The sequence below is a fragment of the Trachemys scripta genome, chromosome 4 (assembly GCF_013100865.1).
Source record: "Trachemys scripta elegans isolate TJP31775 chromosome 4, CAS_Tse_1.0, whole genome shotgun sequence".
Lineage (NCBI taxonomy): Eukaryota > Metazoa > Chordata > Testudines > Emydidae > Trachemys > Trachemys scripta.
Window position 1 is genome coordinate 107,459,862 of NC_048301.1, and position 22,936 is coordinate 107,482,797.

At 43.7% G+C, this 22,936-nt stretch overlaps 1 protein-coding gene across 6 annotated transcripts in view; it reads right to left on the minus strand.

Moving 5' to 3' along the window:
• Nucleotides 1–22,936, minus strand: part of BRSK2 (BR serine/threonine kinase 2) — a 457,676-nt gene that overhangs the window by 106,248 nt on the left and 328,492 nt on the right. For all 6 annotated transcript variants that reach the window (XM_034770318.1, XM_034770317.1, XM_034770316.1 and 3 more), the window contains exon 4: nucleotides 16,992–17,132. In XM_034770318.1, coding sequence (XP_034626209.1) covers nucleotides 16,992–17,132 — 141 coding nt within the window. The remainder of the gene's footprint in view (nucleotides 1–16,991; nucleotides 17,133–22,936) is intronic.

Genomic DNA, 22,936 nt, shown 5'->3' on the forward strand with positions numbered 1-22,936 from the left:
GGCTCTTAAACAGAGACGAAGAGTCAGGGGAGGAGCAGAGCCGCCGCGGCCAGAGGCTCTGCTCCTCTCCTGTCTCTTCGGCTCTGTTTAAGAGCAGAGTGCTACCGGCTTCACGGTTTGCCGGGCAGCCTCCTGACCCTGCGCCCCCGGCTGGGCGCTTCCCCTCCCAGGCTCCAGCTGCGCTGGGGAAGCGCCGGCCAGGGGTGCAGGGTCTGGGGGCTGCCCGGCAAACCGTGAAGCCGGTAGCGCTCGGGCAGCCCTTTCCGCGTGGCTGGGAGTGGGAGGGAGGAGGGGGCGGAGTTAGGGCGGGGAAGGGGCGGAGTTGGAGCGGGGCTGGGGCTGGGGAAATGGGCGGGGCCAGGGCCCGTGGAGGGTCCTCTTTTTTTATTTGTTAGATATGGTAACCCTAAAGTCAGTGCTTGTTGCAGTAGTCACTTTGGGAGCATTAGGCAGTTCTGCTCAGACCTCCAGCAAAGTGGGAAACATTCAGTAAAACTCTGAGGTGGGGTGTTTCACGCATGCTAGTTCTTTATCTTAACATCAAGCCTTAAGCCCTCACTTTTAAAATGGCCTAAAGGTTGGCCTCCAGTTTTGCGCCATTTAGATGCCTTACGGTAGGGGCAAATGGGTAATCAGATGCCTGAGTGGTAGCATTTATACCAGCAAATAATTGTATCTGACAAACTGGAGGGCACTTGGTAAATCAAGCCCTTTGTGTATTAATCAAAGTCTCCTGGTGACCTGGGACACAACAAGTATCAGACATGAAATAAATATTGGGATGAACATATACTTTAGTCTGACACCTTCAGCACACTCTAAAGCTCGTGAATGACCAGTGAAAGCTCAGAAAAGAACCTCTGAATCCTGCCATCGAGGACAACAGTCCCTGAGAGATACAAGCTGATCATACATGTGCCAGCTCTGTACTGACCCAATGTGGGGAGGTTCCTGCCCTAACACTTCAGCATAATGAAGGACACAGAGTATAAGAGGCCTGGGTCTTGTAGTGAGCTATGGAAGTTGGATAATAATGAGGTGGCAATGCATTATTTGATTACTGTTCTCTAACTGGGATCCAGGATCGATCTCATTTTGCAACTGAGTGCTGAGAAGGTTTCATCCAACAGGGGAGATGGATTAAAGGTTTCCTGTCTCAGCATTAGGGTATGGTGATGAGTGATAACAGTGCTTTGCAAAGTAAGTGGTGGTGATATAATGAAAGGTAACTGGAAAGCTCTCAAAGCTCCAGGCAGACTGTGTCCTTCTGCCTTTTGCAGTAGTTATCCTTGCATCAGTCTCAGAAACTGCTCTCACAGGACTGTTATTAAGGGCTAGTTATATGTAGGGTTGGCAGAACTCCATTTTTCTTTTTGGATAATTAGATTTTTATTTAAAATTTCACAGTTGTGGGAATTATGAGAATATCAGACAATTATGTAATAACTGTAGACTTTGAGATTCAAAAAGAAAATTTTTTATGAACCATTAAACCAAAAATTGTCAATATCACATGTCAAAATATACAAAGCAAGTATCCTTAAATCAACAAATCATACCTTTTTTTACTATTCATTCCCTAGTCCAGTGGTCCTGAACCTTTCCAGACTACTGTACCCCTTTGGGAGTCCGATTTATCTTATGTACCCCAAGTTACACCTCACTTAAAAACTACTTGCTTACAAAATAAGACATAAAAATACAAAGTGTCACAGCACACTATTACTGAAAAATTGCTGACTTTCTCATTTTTTCCATATAATTATAAAATAAATCAATTGGAATATAAATATTGTACTTACATTTCAGTGTAAAATATATAATGCAGTATAAACCAGTCATTGTCTGTATTAAATTTTAGTTTGTACTGATTTCACTAGTGGTTTTTATGTAGCCTGTTGCAAATATCTAGATGAGTTGATGTACTCCCAGGAAGACCTCTATGTACCCCCGAGGGGTACACATCCTCTGGGTTGAGAACCACTGTCCTAGTCCATTTGCGATAAGGCTAATTCAAAAGTCTAGATCATTGGATTTTCACTCTAAGAAGTTCTCAAGCAGTACTTTTCTCACTTTGCCTACCTGCAAATTTCAGTTATTATTGATGGAAATATTTTTCTGTTGGTTTGTGTGTGTAAGGTGAAATCGATGTTTACTGACATTTACTGATAAAAATCTAATCCTTCCAAGTCTAGTTTTATGCACAGAGGTTGGGGATGCTCCTTTTTGTTAAATTCAGTCTGCTATATCGCTCATGAAGACAAAGGGCCAATAGCACTGGTAAGAATTCGGTTAGGGTCAGTCTGCCCCCTAATCCCAAACTCTGCCATGCCTCCTAAATTCCAAACCCCTAGAACCTCTCTCTCATAACTGTGTGTCATAGCTCTGGGTTTTGTCATAGCTAGGTCAATCTATTTCATTTCTGACCTGCATTAAACTCTGCTATTCCAGTCCTCTCTCTCCCCCTTCAGGGGAAGCTATGCCGAAAACATAGATGTTTCATATGTCTGAGTGGAATGATAAATGAAAGAGCTCTACCTGCTGTTGGGTCAGATATGAGCCACATATGTCCAATATATATAACATGTGCTGCTTATATCTATTGTATATGCTTAAATGAATGAATGTAGTGCTGGTAAAAGACTTGCAGGCTGAAATTCTGTGTTAATCCTAGATTTTTATTTTTTTACGGGAAAACTATTTGCAAAAATGCTTTCAAATATTTTTCCTGGTTTTTTTTTAAATTCAAAATTTTAAATTAAATTTAAAAATTTAATTTTAACCAGCTCTACGGTTAATCAAAAATGGGAAAAAACGAAGTGAACGTTTTCTCAATTTCTCTGCTTTAGTCACATTTTTAAATGTTGACATTCAGAATTTCATCAACATTTCAAAATTCAAAAAAATCTGACCAGCTCTCGTTCATTCACAGATGAGATGCACATTCAGCCTTCTCCCACAACTCCCTATCAACACACCTGAACCTGAACCAAAAGGATCACTCTCTAAGGGGCGAAGTTAATCTGTTATTTGTGCCTGTTAGGACCTTGGCCTTTGGCGAAGATGCCAATGACTGACAAATGTGATGGTGATTTCTCTAGGAAGTGTATTGGTATCACCACATTACATTAGCCACTGGAGAGCCTTCATGTGGTTACTACTGTGGGTCCCAATGACCTAGGCCAGATATGAGCTGGTGACTTAAAAACAGAAGACTCAGGAGCATTTCTTAAGCTCGGACTCATACCCATTATGAGTGGTCCCATGATAAACAGTGAAGGAAATTTCAAGAAAATGATGTAGCAGAAGCAACTCATGCAAAAATTCTACCCTCTCCCCATGCCTCATATCTACCAGCCTTCCCAGTTCTATCACTTTTCACAACAGGAAGGAAACACAGTATGAACTCTTAAGTCAGACTCATCCCCAGCCCCCTCACAGTAAGATCTCTCCACAGAACCCTTGATAGCAGGGGAAGGTGAGGAGTGCCATCTATGAAAGAGGGTAACCATGGCTCACTAGCAGCAGATACTCCCTCCCACCCCACTCCCATTGTTACTGGTTCGTCTCCTGCCTTCCCTGGGTTGGAAGCAGTGGAAGGCTAGTGGGGTTATGGGAACTGTAGCACTATTATCCACAACTTGGACTTTATTTTTTAAATTAGATCAATCAGAAAAATTAGACGCTTCTGAAATAGCAAAAAAATAACAATAATGTGCCTCTCATTTTCATTAGGGACATGCAGGGGGAAGGGGAAGAAAGAAAGCTACCATGCTCCGCCCCTTCCTCCTCAGGCATATGAGGCCTACCCACTATGGCAGCTTTAGTGAATTTGCCTTGCAGTGGTACCCAATGCATTGCAATGGAGAATTCAGTCCCCTCTTCTGCAGCTGCCCTGATAAAGCCATAGCGGGATGGCCCATACCACAGCTGGCACTTCGGAAACCATTGGCTGGGACTTCTGGGGATGGGTAGCGCGAGTGTGAAAGGGGACCCTGATTGGCAACAAGATTGTCTCAAACAATCGCTTTGCCCCAGACACCAGGCAAAATAACGTCAAGGGAAATTATTGGCCCTGATTCTCTTCTGTGCCAAGATGCACTCAGAAGTGGAGAGAGGGAGGAGCTGTCAGGGAGCCATGCATTCACATGCCCCATCCCTGGCCCTGACCTAAGCCTGTTGAGAATTATAGTTGGGGAGCTTTGTTCCCGTCTGTTCATTCCTCATCCAGTTACATTCTTTCCTTCCCTCAATACCCCTAAGCCAGAGTGGGCGTGGTTGGCATAGGGGTTGGCTCTACCACCTTTATACCAGTTATTATGGTTGTTTAGTAGAAGTCCCACTCAGGGATCAGGGTCCTACTGTGCTGAGCACTGTACACACATATAACAAACAGACAAGCCCTGTCCCAAGTGAGAATTCCCCTCTACCAGGGACAATTCTCAGCTATCCATATGATGTCCCTTCTGTACTGCAGCGTTAAGGGGATAGAACTGAGGCTGAGAATCTGGACCACAATGGCAGGGCTGGAATCGTTGCCACTGGAGACGGGACACCTACTCTGCATTTGCATTCCCCATCCTTGCTATCATCAGCTCCTCTAAATGCTCAGGCTAGAAATGAGAGGGCATGTGGAACAGGGGATGTCTGTTATAATTTGCCGAAGAACCCAGCAGCCTGGATAGCCTAACACATTAATATTCAGCAAGAACTCTCTTGTGCCAAAATGAAACAAAACCCTACCACATGTGATAATTACTTGGTGTTTAATGGAACATTGCCGAATAAATGAACTTAATTTGGTCCCCTTCCAGCTCATCTCTCTGACTCCGTGTCTTACATGACCTGCTTCACCTCTTCGCTCTGCAGGTGAAGTGAGGACTCGTTAACCCTTTTATTGTTCCAGAGGTTGAGATGCCCTAGGGCATTTCTCCACATTGGCTGGAAAGAAAGATTAAAGAAAACCGCCTCTTTGGTGAACAAGCAGGGAAAATTCCCCCCACAGAGTGCTGCATAGGCAGAGAAGGAGAATGAAAGAGAGAGATGCAGCAGCGCATGACAGAAAGCTTGGTATAATCCCATCCAGGATGGCAGTATAATGTCCTGAGCCCCTCAGCCAAGACAGCGGAGTAAGCAGCCTGCTACTAGAGCTTGAATAAGGCAAGACTTTTGGAAGGAGTTTATGTAGATGTGAAAAAGAGAGAGAGAGTCACTAACCAAGCGATCACAAAGACGGTACACAGTGTCTGACAGTCTGCAAGGTACTGCTGTAATATACACACACACACACACACACACACACACACACACACACACACACACACACATGCACAACGACACATGGTATAAAAAGGGTGCTAAAAAAAATCCTGCAGAGTGAAAGAGGGATGGTGTGAGTGTCCCTGAATTCCAAGAGGGCTCCTGGGGAAATAGTGCACAATTCTAGGGGATGGAGAATAGCAGAAGGATCTGCATTTGCAAACATGCTTCATAGCTCCCCAAGCACTGGCCAGTTCACACTTGCTCTCCAGTCACTGGTCACGCTCACTGATGCTCTCCAGGCAGCTGTCAATCCCTCCATCATTTGTGAGGTATCTGTTCTCGTACTCTGAAAATCAACTCACCTGTACTGCAGGCAGCAGCAGCAGCATATGGGTGACACTGGGTTTAATTTACACCTCTTACTGTCACCGGGGGCAGACAGCAGATCTTGGAGGTAAAGACAGATTTGGAATATTGGGCCCAGTGGAGCTATGCCAATTTACACTAGCTGATGAACTGGCCCATTATTTTTAAGTGATTTTGGACATGAAACATTCATATCGGTTTCTATGACAACTCCGTTTAGTTCCCAGATTTCTAACCCAAGATACCCTTTAATTGGAGAAATTGTAGGCCATTTCTAGTACACAAAATCTTAGCCTCTTTGCAAATGCTTTTCCCACTGACCCCAAACCCCAATGAAGTTAGACCACAGAATAACTGTCCAATAATATGCCAGTAAAAAGTGCCTAGTATGCTGTTGAGGCTATATGAATAATTTATTAAATAATAATTAATAATAATGAGAAACATCATTTTTTATTTACATGAGCACCAAAAACCTTTTCATCTCATTTTCCATTGCTCCTGGAAATTTAATAATGACTCAACAGCTACTGTAAATTTGAGATTTGTATGTGTACCTATGTTTCTATACACAGAAAAATCTTTGGTTTCTGTTAATTAAGCTTGCTCTGTTCTACTTTACTAACAATTTCAAGCTCTGTAAAATTAGTAGATACAGTTAAGGTCAGAAATAAAAGGATAAAACTTTTAACATATATTCATAGATTTTTTTAAGGCCAGAATCAACCATTAAACCAGGGGTCGGCAACGTTCGGCACGCGATGTGCTGGCCGCGGCTTCTCGCCACCCCCGTTGGCCCGGGATGGCGAACCACGGCCAGTGGGAGCCGCGATCGGCTGAACCTGCCACGTCAGCAGGTAAATAAAACTGGCCCGGCCCGCCAGGGTGCTTACCCTGGCGAGCCGCGTGCTGAATGTTGCCAACCCCTGCATTAAACCATCTAGTCTGACCTCACCCAGTTCTGCTTGTAATAAGTAGATGTGCATGACATTGTTGCATTCAGGGCAGTTTTTTCAAGAAGGAAACATGTTAAAAGTTGTTCTCTTTTCTTCAAAGAAGTAAAAGAAAGCATCTCTTCAAAGTTGTAAGTATGCCTACATTTAACATGTTTCCTCCTTGTATTTATGCTGGAGTGCAGTGAGGTAGATCACCCACCCTGCCCAGACAGGGTTAAGGAGCAATCAGCACCAACTTGCTGCATCTCTGTGGTATGTCAGGCCTGGATGTGAGCCCTTAAAAGGGAGAACTCAGTGCAGTAGTGAGGGCATGCTGAAGCAAGCAAAGGGCTCAGAGCTTCCAGACTGGGGGCCCTGTGGCACTAACTGACCTACGGCTTGTGAACGCCACCTATCCAAGCCCTCTGAGGAAGAAGACGACCAGGCTGGTTGTCTTTGTTGAAATCCCCCCTCCCCATGCTATGATTAAACCCTAACCTTTTCTCACACTGAGGAGTGGGAACTGAGACTGTCTGAGAGGCCTGACAGACTGCTGCCCTCTCCCTTGCACAAGGAAGTGGGTCGGGGAATTATTTTCCATTTGGTTGGGCTGCTTTATATCCCCCTAAAGGGGGCAGACTCACTAAAAGGCACAGCTGATGGGTTGTACCCCATATCTCAGAACCAGACCACAGGGTTGTGGCTGCCCAGAGAATGACATAGGAGGTAAGCGAGATGCCCACGCTCACCCCAAGGTGGCAACTTTGAAGTGTTAACCTTCAACACAGAGTTAAGGTTACATATGTGGAAGCAGAGTAGTTTTTAAAGCCTTGTGTGCAGGGCCGGATTTCCAATTAGGCACAGTAGACATGTCTAGGGGCATCTAAAAGTTAAAAGTGGGTTAAAAGTTAAGAAGTTAATACATACAGCTCCCCTGTAGGCGGCCGGGCTCCTGGCATGGGTTGGTGGTCGCCCAGCGTGTGGGGCTGGAGCAGGGTGAGCATCCGAGTCAGCCCACCTGGGGGCGCTGTGAGTTGCGGCCAGGTGGGGCGGCTGCTGAAGGTGCTGGGAGTGTCCCAGCCCCTTCCCAATCTCGGCTGCTACGCTACCTCCGTCCTGTGCTGGGGAGGGGCATGGCCAGTGCCCCATTCACTTGCACGGGCAGAGACGGAGCGCAGCTGCCGTGCCGGGCTGCAGGAGGGATGGAAGACACCTGGGGACTGCTCGCTGTGGGGAGAGGTACAGTCCCCCCCTTGTGCTTTGCCTGGGGCAGGTGAACTGTGTCTTGGCTCGGGCTGGGAGCGCCGTGCGTGGCGGAGGGTCTCGTGCCTTCCCGGGGAGGCTGTGTTATATTTCTTTTCGTTTAATTTTTTATGGAAAACACATAGGTCAGCTGTAGGCAGGGAGGCACTGAAGACGTTGTGCCTAGGGGCGCGTAAGGTGTAAATTCAGCCCTGCTTGTGTGTTAACAAAGAGTTGTACGAGGAAGGCAGTAATAGGGAAGAGCTGATCCATTTTATATTGCTGTCACTCAAGAAATGGAAGTGTGGTTGTTGACCTTAACTGTGTATTTGTAGCTTTTCAGCCTGTGAGGAAAATGGTATTAAAGTAGAACAGAGAAACCTTAACTAACATTAAACAAAGTTTTTTCTGTGTGAATTTCCCTAGTTTGTAAAGAAACTGTGCAAACTGGAGCTGAAATGTGAAATGCAATTAATATAGGGCCTGACAAAGAATCATGATAATGTACTGAACACAAAGGCTGCAGTGCGAGTCTGACTATCGAGAAATGTCGGTATTAGATTACAAGCGGACACAGCAACTGAGCAAATCTGTTGTCATGTGTAAAACACATAGGACACTACCTAGCAAAGAACGTCATCATTGGTTGACGTGGTGTTTTCATGTGCCAATGTTGAAGTCAATGTCAACATTTAAGTAAATAATGCCGCTGGAATTTGACAGATTTGCTGGCATGTACACACATAGGTTGCTGCTGAGTAAATAACGTCATCATATTGTTAATGCTGCACTTGGTGAATCTGCTGCCACGGATAGACAGACTGCTGCAGAGCAAACAATGTTTTCATATCATTCACACTGCATTTTCAAACTGGCACAGCTCAAATCAATTATGAAACAAAATCATTTTTTCTGAGACATTCCAACATGGAAAAAATATAAATATGGTATTTGTGAAAAGGGCAGCTATCCACATCCAAAGTTTAATGTAGAATCTCCATGTGTACTCTTTGCAAAAGGGTTCTGGAAAAGAGTGAGGCATTAGGGACTCAATTTAAAAATCCATCTGTTTTTATTTCCAAAATATATTTAAATATGCGACTCCTCTACAAGTCAGAAAGTACACAGAAAATTAAAAGCCTCCCTACAGTCTATTTTGTATGTGTGCAGCAGATATTCCCATTCTTTCACCCATTAAACACAATTCTCTATGCAACATGAACATTGGCTTACCTATTACATTATTATATGTAGATGCATGCATACTATACCGTCATATATTCTCTATTCATATGTGTGTGTGTACGCTCATATATGGAGTGAAAGCACATATAAAATGCTCCACAGCGTGGTGTGGCATAAACATTTTAGCAGCATGAGTGTTAGAGATGTCTCCTTCCTTCACGAGCTCTGAGTAAGGCTGTGATTCTTTCACAGAGGTCGCGGAAGTCACGGATTCCATGACTTTCCGCAACCTCCATGACTTCCGCAGCAGCTGGTGCGGCTGATTTCAGGGCCGCCCGAGCAGCTGGCCCCAGGATCAACTGCTTGGGCACCCCACGGCCAGTCACACCAGCCACTGGTGGAGCGACCCGGGGCCAGCTGCTTTGGTGGTCCCCAGCGCCAGCCGCACTGGCTGCTGCTTGGGAGGCCCCAGGCAGCTGGTTCCGGGGACCATGCGAGCTGCGGCTGGTGCAGCTGGTCCCGGCAACTGCCCGAGCAGCAGCAGTCCCAGAGCAGCTGGAGAAATGGCCCCGGGGGTGCCTGGAGGCTGTCTGGAGAGCGGTCCCTGGGAGCAGCGGCTAGGGGGCAGACAACCACCTGTACTGGAGCAAGCCCTCCTCCTCCCAGCAGGGGCCCCCTGGAGTAGCGGGGTCCCAGAAGTAGAGATTTAGTCAGGGGTATTTTTGGTAAAAAGTCATGGACAGGTCATGGGCCATGAATTTTTATTTATTGCCCATGGCCTGTGCATGACTTTTACCAAAAATATCCGTGATTAAATCTTAGCCTTAGTTATGAGTGAATCGTGCAGGTTACCCCAAACAAGTGTCAATAAAACACAATCACACATTCTGTCTATGCTCTGTATTTTACAGAAAAAACACTATTTTAGAAATTATTTATAGAATCTTACTTTTTTTTTTAGTGGTATCATTTTTCATATTCTTCCACCTGTAAGGAGAGCTGTAAATCATAATGTCACAATAGCAAGATCTGATATCTTGCAACTACTGGAGGCTAGAAGCAAGAGCTGTGTACCCCAGTGAAAGCTGCCAATTTCCCTTTTTTACAATGGTACAGCACCCGCATTGTACTCCTGAAGGGCAGTGAGAGGTGCAACTTTAAACTGGTCACTGTGCAATACTAATTATTCCCCACCACAGACCTCAGGCCAGTGTAGTTTGGGGGACAATTCTGCATTTCAGGAGAAGAGGGGGAAATTTGTTACAGGTTGATTGAAAATATAAACGAGGATAGCTGAAGCTCAGAGATTTGGGATGTTTAGACTAAGATGGATGAGTGGGCAGAAGGTAGGTGAAGCAGTCACAAGATGCGTGCCCGATGAAATTGAAAATAGGAGCATCGCTTCCACATATAGGACTGTACGGTGGCATTCTGTCACAAGCCCAACATGAGAAGCAGTGTGGAGTGGCACCAGAGACACAGTGCCCTTGGCAACGCTAGCAAGCACAGTCTCCCTATGCATGGGGTGTGCACATTTTGTGCTAGCCATTAGGCTGGCCCAGAAAGTGAGCCAGCCCTACACCATGGATTGGTGCAGAGGTGGGGCAGGACTCTGGCCCTGCCCCTCTCTTCACCTCTGCTGTAGCGCTTTAGTGAAGCTGCTACTACAAGCTTCTCCCATCGGTGTAGTTAATCCACCTCGCCGAGAGGTGGTAGCTACATTGACGGGAGAAGCTGTCCTGTCGACGTAGCACTATCAACACCTGGGGTTGGAGCGGTATAACTATGTCACTCAGGGGTGTGGATAAGTTTGTAGTGTAGACGAGGCCATAGTCATCTCTGCTTCTTGAGGACACCCCTGATTTCTCACAAACCCTCCCTCCCTGTTAATAAAAGTATACTGCAGTATTCTACAAACCGTTCCAGCTCACAGTGCTCTCACAAGAGCTTCTGGTGCCATTGCTGTGAATCCTGAAGTATTACTTTTATAATGACCCTTTCCCCACCCTACTAGTGGGAAGGATACAAAGCAAAGTAAAACAAAGCTCCTAGTCATTGCCTTCATGCCCGACCCCCTCCCCCTCCCCTTGTCACACACTTTAGCATGAGCCCCCTCTACATACACCAGCAGACAGCCTCAGGCGATGAAAGAAGAGGCTCTAGTAATTGTCATTTATCAATATTCATACAGACCCTCAAACCCTCCTTGTGCCCTCCTGGAAAAAAAGAACCAAACCAAAATAAAAATAAAAATAAAAATAAAATGAAATAATAATCCTGCTGCTCACTACCAGAGGAATTTTCTCTCAATGTCACCACTGCGTGTGCAGTAATTGGCATTATCAGTTATCTCTGAAGCTTAATAAGTTTTGCCATGGGCCCTTTTCCGTAATCATATTTTTATTTGTCAGCTCACAAGATACAGACAACAAATAGGAGCCTGACCAAAAGAAAAACCCAACACACACAAGAAACACAACTCAGACCAATCACAACATTGGTTGGTGATGTCACATACAGCCAATCAGGAACCTTTTAGCTGTTCTCTCTTATTTCCTTCCAGATTCCCTTCTCTCTGCAGTCTTTGATTTTTTCTAAATAGAAGGGTGCTCCTCCAGGGGAAAGCTCAGAATGGAGTAGCTGTGAACTCCCCCACGGTCAGAGCCCCTATATAATTTCCTACAGTGACTGTGGCTGGGACTGGAGTAGCTGTGAGGTCCCACACAGTCAGTGGCCAAGGTGTTCAGAAGTGACTACTGAGGTTAGGGGTCCTACTTCAGGCCCCTTACAGGACCCTGGTTTTCAGAGTGGTGGCTCAGCACCTGCTGAACACAAGCTCCCTTTGAAGTGTTTCAAAGTGGGCATCAAGGTGGGCAGCCAACATCATTAGTCACTTTTGAAAAACGTGGTCAGTGCTGGTATGACATTTCACTGACTCCTGAGGCTAGGGTAGCAGTAAGCTCCCACATGCCAATGGTCTGATGCCATTTCCTGCACTCCTAAGTGGGGCTATAACTAGGGTCACTGTGAATTCTCCCACAGCCAACCCTACTGCAAAATCCTGTACAGTGACTGTGACTGGGAGAAGCTCCAAGCTCCCACTACACTCCCATTAAAAAAAATAAATGGGAACAGAAAGCTCATACTGATTTAAAATAACATTAAAACAAACACAAGCAAATTACAAATCCATTTTGTTCCTTGCTGGGGCTGTTTCCTTGAAAACCCTTCATCAGACAAAGGCAATTTCTGCCTGTGGTTGAAGGCACAGCTCCCCCTGCATCAATGGCCACTGTGGGGAAACCCTTTCAGAGTCTCTCATCCAGGAATCCTGAGCCATTAATAAATTCAAAGCAGTGAAAGAAGAACTTACCAGGATGCTGAAGAAATTGTAAACCTTAAGAATTTCTCTGTGATTGGTTGCTCCCTCCTGGGGATGGTGGAAGAAGAGGTGGCATGATATTGGGTGGGGGGCACAGAGCTATCAATCTATTCTGCTAGCACGCTAGAGGCACTCACATCCAGTCATTAGCCAAAGGAGAAGCCTTCATTACTCAGTGTGGTCATAACTGGATAACCCGGCTGATGAGATGATTTATCATCTCGCTGCCCTGCGACAGGGCAAGGTCAAGCTTCGTTGCTTAGGAAAGTACATTAAATTATTATATATTTACAAACTTGATTTTTAAAAAACCTTTGGTGGTGACTGCTCATACTCTCACATTTCAGGAGCTGCACGGTTCTCATGGAGGAGGGGGTGCTCCTGATTCACTGTCATTTGACTCTGCACTGACAGTGGTAGAGTAGGGGTTGAGGAGGAGATCACAGAAACAGACTCACTTCTTAACAAGAAAGATATTGCCTCAACACCCAAATTTGTTGAAGACAGTAGCTGGGGATCCTTAAAAGAGGCATTCACCATCCTTTGAAAATTCGCTAGAGACCCTTAATTCTCCAGAATTACTTACTCTTTCTACAGCCTCAGCCCCACCCTCAGCCCCGTTTATTAAAGGCAGACATCAGAAGGCATTTGTTCATCTATCTACCTGCGCCACACTTGTCACAATAGTACCTAATTGCCAGTAGATACATATATATTCCCACAAGAGTCATCCGAAGACCACAAACATCTGTGTTAATATGCGTTTGAGTTATTAAATGAATTACCATCAGTTGTGTTTGCACCTTTTTTGTGTGTGCTTCCTGTGAATATTCGAGCGAATGAATTTACCAGCAGCAATATTTGTGGAGACCGTCAATTATAAGAGAATAATGGAGAATATTTGCAGAATATGAATTCTGAATTTGTAAATGAGACAGTTGACACCTGAAATCTGATTCTAGGCAGACGCAGGAAAGCCTCCCTATTCAGGAATGGGGCTTAGCAGCAAGCTTAAATGCTTTCCCGAATCATGGCCTCTAAGAGATATGCTCTGCTAGTCAGGAACAAAACCAACCTATGTGTCCAATCAAACGTACCTGGGACCACACTACCCAAACTGCTCCTGAACAAGCTATCATAAATTATTCTCAGAAATGTTAAGAAAATCATGATTCTCCCACTAGTGATTTGCAAGGAGAAAAAGATGTGGCATTCACAGAACAAATTATTTGTTTAGAATTATCTGCCATCAGAGAAAACTTCCCGGGTCTGAGGATCCAAAGCCCACTGAAGTCAATTGGGGTGTGTGTGTGTCTCACCATTAATTTCAATGGGTTTTGAATTGGCCCCTCATGTTATTATTGTTCATTGTCAGCTCACTCCATGCTCTGTTGACTATCACAAACCCGTCCGTGCTGACTGCGTATTGTCCTCAGAACTTCGAAATCCACAAATGTGGTCAGTTCAACCTCTGAACTTCTCCCCAGCATACCCCATTCTTCTTAATATTGCCCTACAGCTCCTTCAAAAAGGCTTAGATCCCCTCTTCTATCTGTAAGTAATACATTCCCTTAGAAATTTCCAGTTATTTACACAACAAGGGGAGCAGATCAGACACTTAGGTAGCCATTTTCACTATGGATGTATTATATATATATATATATATAATACAATAGATATATATATATATATATATATATATATATATATAAATAAAGATATACCTATCTCATAGAACTGGAAGGGATCCTGAAAGGTCATCAACTCCAGCCCCCTACCTTCACTAGCAGGACCAAGTACTGATTTTGCCCCAGATCCCTAAATAGCCCCATCAAGGATTGAATTCATAACCCTAGGTTTAGCAGGCCAATGCTCAAACCACTGAGCTATCCCTCCTCCTGCTGTTGATTAATTGCAATTAACTCATGTGATTAAATAAAAAAAAATTGCAATAAAAAATTAATCGCACTGTTAAACAATAGGATACCAATTAAAATGTATTAAATATTTTTGGATGTTTTTCTACATTTTCAAATGTATTGATTTCTATTACAACACAGAATACAAAGTGTACAGTGCTCACTTTATATTATTTTTATTACAAATATTTGCACTGTAAAAATGATAAACAAAAGAAAGAGTATTTTTCAGTTCACCTCATGCAAGTACTGTAGTGCAATCTCTTTATCGTGAAAGTGTAACTTACAAATGTAGATTTTTTTTTGTTACATAACTGCACTCAAAAACAAAAAAATTTAAAATTTAGAGTCTACAAGTCCATTCAGTCCTACTTCAGCCAATCACTAAGACAAACAAGTTTGTTTAAATTTATGAGAGATACTGCTGCCTGCTTCTTATTTACTATGTCACCTGAAAGTGAGAACAGGCATTCACATGGCACTTTTGTAGCCAGAGTCGCAAGGTATTTATGTGCCAAGCGTGCTAAATATTCATATGCCCCTTCATGCTTTGGCCACCATTCCAGAGGACATGATTCCATCCTGATGATGCTCGTTAAAAAAACAACGTGTTAATTAAATTTTTAACTGAACTCCTTGGGGAAGAATTGTATGTCTTCTGTTCTGTTTTACTTGCATTCTGCCATATATTTCATGTTATAGTAGTCTTGGATGATTACCCAGCACATGTTCATTTTAAGAACACTTTCACAGCAGATTTGACAAATGCAAAGAAGGTACCAATGTGAGATTTCTAAAAATAGCTACAGCACTCGACCCAAGGTTTAAGAATCTGAAGTGCCGTCCAAAATCTGAGAGGGACGAGGTGTGGAGCATGCTTCCAGAAGTCTTAAAAGAGCAACACTCAGATGTGGAAACTACAGAACCCGAACCACCAAAAATGAAAATCAACCTTCTCCTGGTGCCATTTGACTCAGATGATGAAAATGAACATGCACTGGTCCGCTCTGCTTTGGATCGTTATCAAGCAGAACCCGTCATCAGAATGGACACATGTCCTCTGGAATGGTGGTTGAAGCATGAAGGGACATATGAATATTTAGGGCATCTGGCATGTAAATATCTTGCGATGCTGGCTACAGCAGTGCCATGTGACTGCCTGTTCTCATGTTCAGGTGACATTGTAAACAAGAAGCGGGCAGAATTATCTCCTGCAAATTGTAACCAAACTTGTTTGTTTGAGTGATTGGCTGAAGTAGGACTGAGTGGACTTGTAGGCTCTAAAGTTTTACATTGTTTTATTTTTGAATGCAGTTATATTTTTTGTACAGAATTCTACATTTGTAAGTTCAACTTTCATGATAAAGAGATTGCAATACAGTACTTGTATTAGGTGAATTGAAAAATATTATTTCTTTTTTTTTACAGTGCAAATATTTGTAATAAAAAATAAAGGGAGCACTGTACACTTTATATTCTGTTTTGTAATTGAAATCAATATATTTGAAAATGTAGAAAACACCCCAAAATATTTTAAATAAATGGTATTCTACTATTATTTAACAGTGCAATTAATTGCAATTAATTTTTTTAATCACTTGACAGCCCTGCATGGGACATTCTGAGGACCGTAGTTAGTCAAATCTGAGGAATATGGATAATCATTGCACGATTACTGAGAAATAACTATACAGTCATTATGCAAATCGCTGTGCTCTCATTGTCTAACAATGGCCCTCAGCCTATCAGAATGGAGGAATCTGTGTGCTGTATGTAGTTATTAAGACACGACTGTGCAGTCATTATGTAAATCACAGCACCTTAGCCAATCAGAGTGCATGGAATTGTATTACTGAGAAATAAGCGTGCACTTACAGGTCAGTAACTGTACAGAAACCCTGTGATTTGATTGGCTGCAACAACTCAATTTCAGTATAATTTAAATTACCCGAACTTGTTAAAGCTGAAGTGGAAACTGGTTCAATTTAAAATGTCATCTGAAAGTTACAGGTTAAACCACACTCAATGGTTAAATAATTCAACTGAGTTAATATGTAACAATAACAGACTGATAAAGAAAATTACTCCCTACTGGAAAGGAAATTAAAGGCAACAGTGACTCAAATGCCCAGAAGGGGCCCAGGCAGGGCTGCCAACTGCCAGCAGGTTTCCCTCTAATCCAAGGAGGCCATAAAATGACTTTGTTGTATTGATAATTGTCCCAGGTTTCTTCAGGGACTAGTCTTGATAAGGCACATATTATTCTCGGTTATTGGCAAGTGCCCCCAAGACTCATGGAAATGAAACACTGGTCCCCCAGGAATCTGATTTTCTTGGTTAAAGCACTCACTATAAATGAACGTGACAGCAGCTGCCCCCTCCCATCATGCTCATCATGGAACAGCAGGCTTGCTTTCCAATGGAAACCAGAAATGAGCCTTTCTACATATATTATAAACAGATCCAAAGGAAAATCATGGACAATCTGCATGAACAGTCTATGTGTGACCAATGTGTGTTCACAGAGAGAGCCAAGAAGTAGCAGCAGCAGCATTTATGCAGCACTTTTGGACCCCAACAGCTTTACAACATTTACTAGTTACTAGCAAACAGAAGTATAAGGAGCCCCAGCCCCACTGACTGCTTTGTTATGAGTTTCCAGGCCACAGTCACCACCCATTATAAACCTGCTGTACTCACCATATTGAATGACTATGGCAGAAGTCTAAAGCAGAGATGATTTGTCGGAAGAACTTCCTGGCTTCTTTTGGCGTTAATCTTCCCTTTTTTACGAGATAGTCGAAGAGCTCCCCACCTGACACATGTTCTAGCACCAAATACCTAGGAAAAAAAGACGACAGGCCTTTGTTAGCACATGATCACACAGATATCTCTGTCTGTCTCTGTCTCTCTCTCTTTAGGAATTAAACATGTGTGAAAGACTGTGAAATGAGAGAATTGGGAAATTAGCAGCTGTGAACATTTTTAACAGGGTTGGAGTCAAACACTGCTTGGACTCCAGGCGTTCCAGTGATTCCAAACAACAGAACAAATTCAGTTTTCAGCATCCCCAGTAGAGGGATGATATCTGAAAAGCAATAATTCCTCCAAAGATCAAGACGGATAGCGGGCAGCAAATTATAGATGAGCTTCCAGCATAATATGGCAGCTGCAAAAGCGAATGTAGAGTTAGGCTGCATATGCAGAGACATCAGGCCATTAACCAAGGTGGATGGTGATCGTTCCTTTTTTGAAATAGCTTTGGAGGAACTACACTCACATAACTGTGCTCAGTTCTGGACACCTCAGTACCAGACAATGTCGACAAACAAGAGGGAATTTGGAGAACTGCTGAAAATAAACAGGCTGATTTCTGACAAAGATAAACTACACATGTCTAGCATGGGCACTCAGGTAAGGGCTCATTTCTGCAAACCTTACTCATGCTGAATAAGTCTGCTTCACTTGACTAATCCCATTGACTTCAAGGGGACTACTCTTGCATGTAAGTGTTACACAGCGTGAGTAAGGGCTGGAGAATTAGGACCCAAGAGGGAGATAGGATAACTGCACATGATCATTGAGCATTCAAGTACACCTCTACCCCAATATTACGCTGTCCTTGGGAGCCAAAAAATCTTACCGCGTTATAGGTGAAACCGCATTATATCGAACTTGCTTTGATCTGCCGGAGTGCGCAGACCTCCCCCGCCCCGCCCCGGAGCACTGCTTTACCACATTATATCCAAATTTCTGTTATATCGGGTCACGTTATATTGGGGTAGAGGTGTACTCCAAAAGTATACCAGGCAAAAAAAGGAGGGGAATTATCTAGGGCAGCCCAAAGGGTTATTATGATTGGGGTAATGAGATGCCACCAATCAAAAGAAAACTTAGGAAACATTCCCAGATATTTAGCTTAAGAGTGGAGCTCTATTAGACCATGGAATAGTCTCCCTAGAGAAATAATGGCAGCCCCATCAACTGAGTAATTTAAAACCAGACTAGATACAGACCTGCATTGGCAGGAGGATTGTCTCGAACAGTGTTTCTCAGCCTTTTTGATACCAGGCACCAGCTTGCTGCCTTCCTAAATGGTCAGGGAGATCTCAGGGGCTGGCACTGGTCCACGGACTGATCCTTGAGAAACACTGGTCTAGAGAAACAGTGAGGCCTTTTCCCATCTCTACTGTGATTCTGTGCTACTGTACAGTGCTGCCTCCTTCTGTGTACACACAGTACATTATGTATAGGAAGAATAAAGCTTTTATTGGAATGAGTCTGAGATGACCAGCATTACTACGCAGGCCCTCCCAGACTAGTGACACAAAGAGGTCATTTACTGAAGGACCTTTTGTTCTCTGAATGGATTGCTTTGCAGATTTCCCTTAGGGGCAGACCTTCAGAGATGGCTTTTATGCCCTTGGCTTCAGAATACTGTAATAGGGGAGCAAGCCCACACTCCCTCAATGGGTAACTGCTTTGAAATGCGCTCCATTGCTGCATGGCAGGGCATGCGATCTGACAGCAGATATCTGCTGGGGCAGTGAGATGAAGGTAAATAGGACTAGCAAACATCACCATCTTTTGTTGATACCACAAATTTCACTGGAAAACTTTTAAAACAGTACATTTTAGAGAGCTTTTACAATTTTTTAGGGAGTTATTGTTGTATTCCTTTGTGCATAAGGCAATTCAGCCTTAGCTCCAGTACCTTTAGTCCAACCAAACAGGTCTTAGAGGGAGAGGAAAAGAACAAAATTACTTCAAGACTGAATATTGTCCTTTCAGTGCCTCAAAATGGTATGATTTGGGAGGGAAACTCCAAATTTGGGGGGAGGGGGAGGAGAGGAAAATATTCTTGTGCATTTTTAAATGGTCCTTTTTGAAGCTACTCAGAGTATTATAATATTAGGACTAGCCCTGGAGAGAATAAAGATGGTCCAGTGGTTAGGGCAGCAGCTATAGATTTGGGAGACCTGGGTTTAAATCCCTGCTCCTCTGTAACCCTGGGCGAGTCACTTAAACTGAGAAAGAGTTTTATAACCAGCATTGTGCCTTTGGATATGACAGCTGGTAAGGCAGAACTGAGGTTATGGAATGAAAGGTTTCACGCAGTCAGACGCACTGAAATAGCTCTGGAACCTCAGGAGGACTTTCCCAGAGGAGCCGATACAGACAGGTCAATGTGGCAATGCCTGAACCGCTTACACATGCAAACACATGCAGATTGAAGACTAATATGATCCAATGAGGGTACTCTAATGACATGAATATATGCGAGTGCGGTAAGGTGCAGACCATGGAGCATTTGCTGACTCTTTGGGGAGACCTTTATGAAGAAGGACCTCGCTACAGCAACGGAAAGAGCCATTGCTTGTCCACGGTTCTGGGAAAACCTCTAGTGTGTGACAAGGACACGAGAAGATGATTTAGACTCTCTCTCTGTCAGTGGATGATAATACTTCCCTGCCTCACAGGGGTGTTGTGTGGATAAACACAGTAAAAGATTGTGGGTGTTCAGATCTACTGTAAAGGGGGGCGGAATAGTACTCAGTGACCGAGAGCTAGTGGAAAAAAGTTGGAAAATTTTTTGTTTAAATCAAAATTTGAAAAATTCTAACTAAGCTCTAGTGCTTGTTGAAACTCCACAAGAAAAGTTAGTGGAAATTTTGTGAATATTTTTTTCATTAAGATCCAAAATCAGATGAACATTTTTATTGAAAAATCAAATGTTAAAAAATTGTGACTAGCTCTAATCCAGGCAGAGGTGGTTTAGTAGGCAAATTGCCAGTGAGACCGTCATAAAAGTATGTTAAAATGCAATTTATCATATAGGTATCACCACTGTTTATATGGTACAGATGTTATTGATATAGGACCAAGCTCTCTATCCCGCTCTATTGCTTCTGCACCGCTACATGATGCAAAGGGAGAAAAGACAGCCCACATCTCCATAGTTGGGGATTCCCCTGGCTTGGGGAAGTCCTGAGTGGTCATACAGCTAACATAGGTAGTTCCTATTCCACCTCTCCTGCAGCCTCTGGTATGGGGCATATCAGGGTGTGGGACAGGAAGTGGCATGCCAGTGATCTCCATCCGATGCATAGTCCCTTGGAGACTGAATTTGGATGTATGGGCCTTTTAAGTCTCAGTGGTCCTACACTACCCAGACCTTGGCAGCAAGGCATGTTGGGAAAGAGGATCCACTATATAAATCAGTCTCTTCCTTGTACCAGAGACTGACCTGGTCAAGTCTCTCCTGTGGCAGACCCAAAACTGGCCTTGGGATCAAATGTAACTGGCTCTCTGACTGCTCTTTCTTTCTGCTGTGCCCAGAAGCAGCAGGATATAGCAGAGAATCTCGCTCAAAGATTTTAGACATAGTACAAGTCAATAGACTTTTTTCCCCAGGGAGGTATAAAGATGTTTATATGTACAAGCATGCAGACCCCACTCTATACAAGTTTCAAATGCAGTTTCAGAAAATTATAGGCCCAGCATTTCTGTCACCCTCAGCAGGAACTGCAAAGCAATTTATTTTCATCAACTTTGTCTTATTAAAAATATTCAGCCACAGTGCACCAACGTGCCGTATGATAAATAAAGCTAATGGAAATACAGGGTGCATTTACAAAGGTATTTATTTTTGTTTACCACCCAGAAGCACCAGATATAATAATGGAAACAAATGGGGGAAACATCTGAAAAAGATTTGTGCCTGAGATGAGTTGAAGAACAAGAAAAAAGCACGGAGACAATGTATTCTGATCTGACAGATCCCCTCACGTGACAGGAGCAAGGAGGGTGACAAACACATTCCCAAATGGTTAAGTGTAAGAAATAAATGCTGCAAGGATCATTCTACAAGTGCAGCATGGTTAATGTTATATCCAGAAGTTCTTAGTTCCAATTTGCTGCTGTACCAGGAAGAGTCACCAACCAACCAACCAACCAACCAGCACATTGGGGTCCTGGTCCATGACTAGGGTTCTGAGGCACTACAATAATACATAAAATAATAAATAATTATTATTTTCCAAATGTTGCAAGTTGGTTGCACCATTGTTAATTATTTTGATTAGTGCACTATAGTTTAGATGGTCCATGCTGTACATATATATAAAAAGAGACTCCTATTCTCAAAAGCTTACAGTCTAGCCAGAGAAGGAAGACAAAGGAAACAGTATTGTCCCTTTTTACAGATGGGGAACTGAGGAACGGAGAGACTTGGTGCTTGTCTCCACTTACGGGGGGATCCACGCGTGGCGCTCAATCCACTGGGGGTCGATTTAGTGGGTCTAGTGAAGACCGGCTAAATTGACCACGGATCGCTCTCCCGTCGACTCCAGTACTCCACTGGAATGAGAAGTATAAGATAAGTCAACGGGAGAGTTTCTCCTGTCGACCCAGCGTGGTGTAGACACCACAAAAGGTTAACCTAAGGTACGTCGACTCCAGCTACATTATTCACATAGCTGGAGTTGCGTATCTTAGGTCGACTGAGCCCCGTAGTGTAGACCTGCCCTCAGTGACTTTCCCTGAGTCAAACAGTGAGTCCACAAGACCAGCCATCAACTTGCTCTACAGCCCTCATTGACTTTAATAGAAAGCAGTGGCATTGGAAGCTTGCCTGGCTGTTTGCTGATTCAGGGAGCAGGTGAGCAACAGAATATATACAGCTTGTAAAAATGAACAAGGAAAGAGGGATTTTCCTGCCGTTCCTCCCCCCTTCTACCCTTTCCTGACCATGATATTACCTCATGTTACCATTTTGCTTCTGTAGCTGTTCCCAGAAACTAGTCTTGGCTATTGCTTTCCATTCATTGCACGGCCTGAGTTTCATGTAATATACAAAATGGAAAGCAGCAATTTTTAAAGGGTGTTTTTCAACCCTGCCTATGGTAAAACTGATGGTGTCAGTCAAAAGCTTTCCCCCACGGAAACCTAGCTGTAAAAACCACACCATGCATCACTCTCTGAAAAGTCACTGCAGAGAAAACAGAGGCAAGAGACAGCCCCTAGGTAGTATGTCCGCATGCTGTGATAATCGCAACAGGGGAGTATGGAGCCACCCCAGGCAGAAAGACTCTGCCAGAACACTTAGCTCTCCCATCTTGAAAGCACTGTACAAATGTTAACTTATTTAATCCTCTCACTTTCCTTGCGAGAGACACTCTGTAAGGGTCATCACCCTCATTTTACAGACAGGGGAGGGAGGCACAGTGAATTGCCCAAGGTTACATGGCAAGTTGGTCTCAGAGCTGGGATTAGAACTCAAGATTTCCTGTGCTCATGTTCACTAGACCACACTGCCCTGAACATCAATCACCCCTGTTCTCTAGCTTTCACTGCTGTGATTATGGTGACTGCAGCGCTGGCCTCTCCTTTTTGATACATGAGTCCATTTGGAACAAGTGGATTTGGACATAGGTTGCAGCTGCCAGGCTTCCACAACTCCAATTTGCAGCGTGCACACACAGTTTAAAAAAAGTATGAAACATTTCCTCTATTGGGTGAATTCTTAAATACGGGGCAGATTCCCAAAGAGGCCAGGCCATAATTTCAGAATGCCAGAACCATGCATGCCCAGAATTTCTTTATACCTCTGCCGTGAGCCAATACATGAAATGAAAAATTTCAGG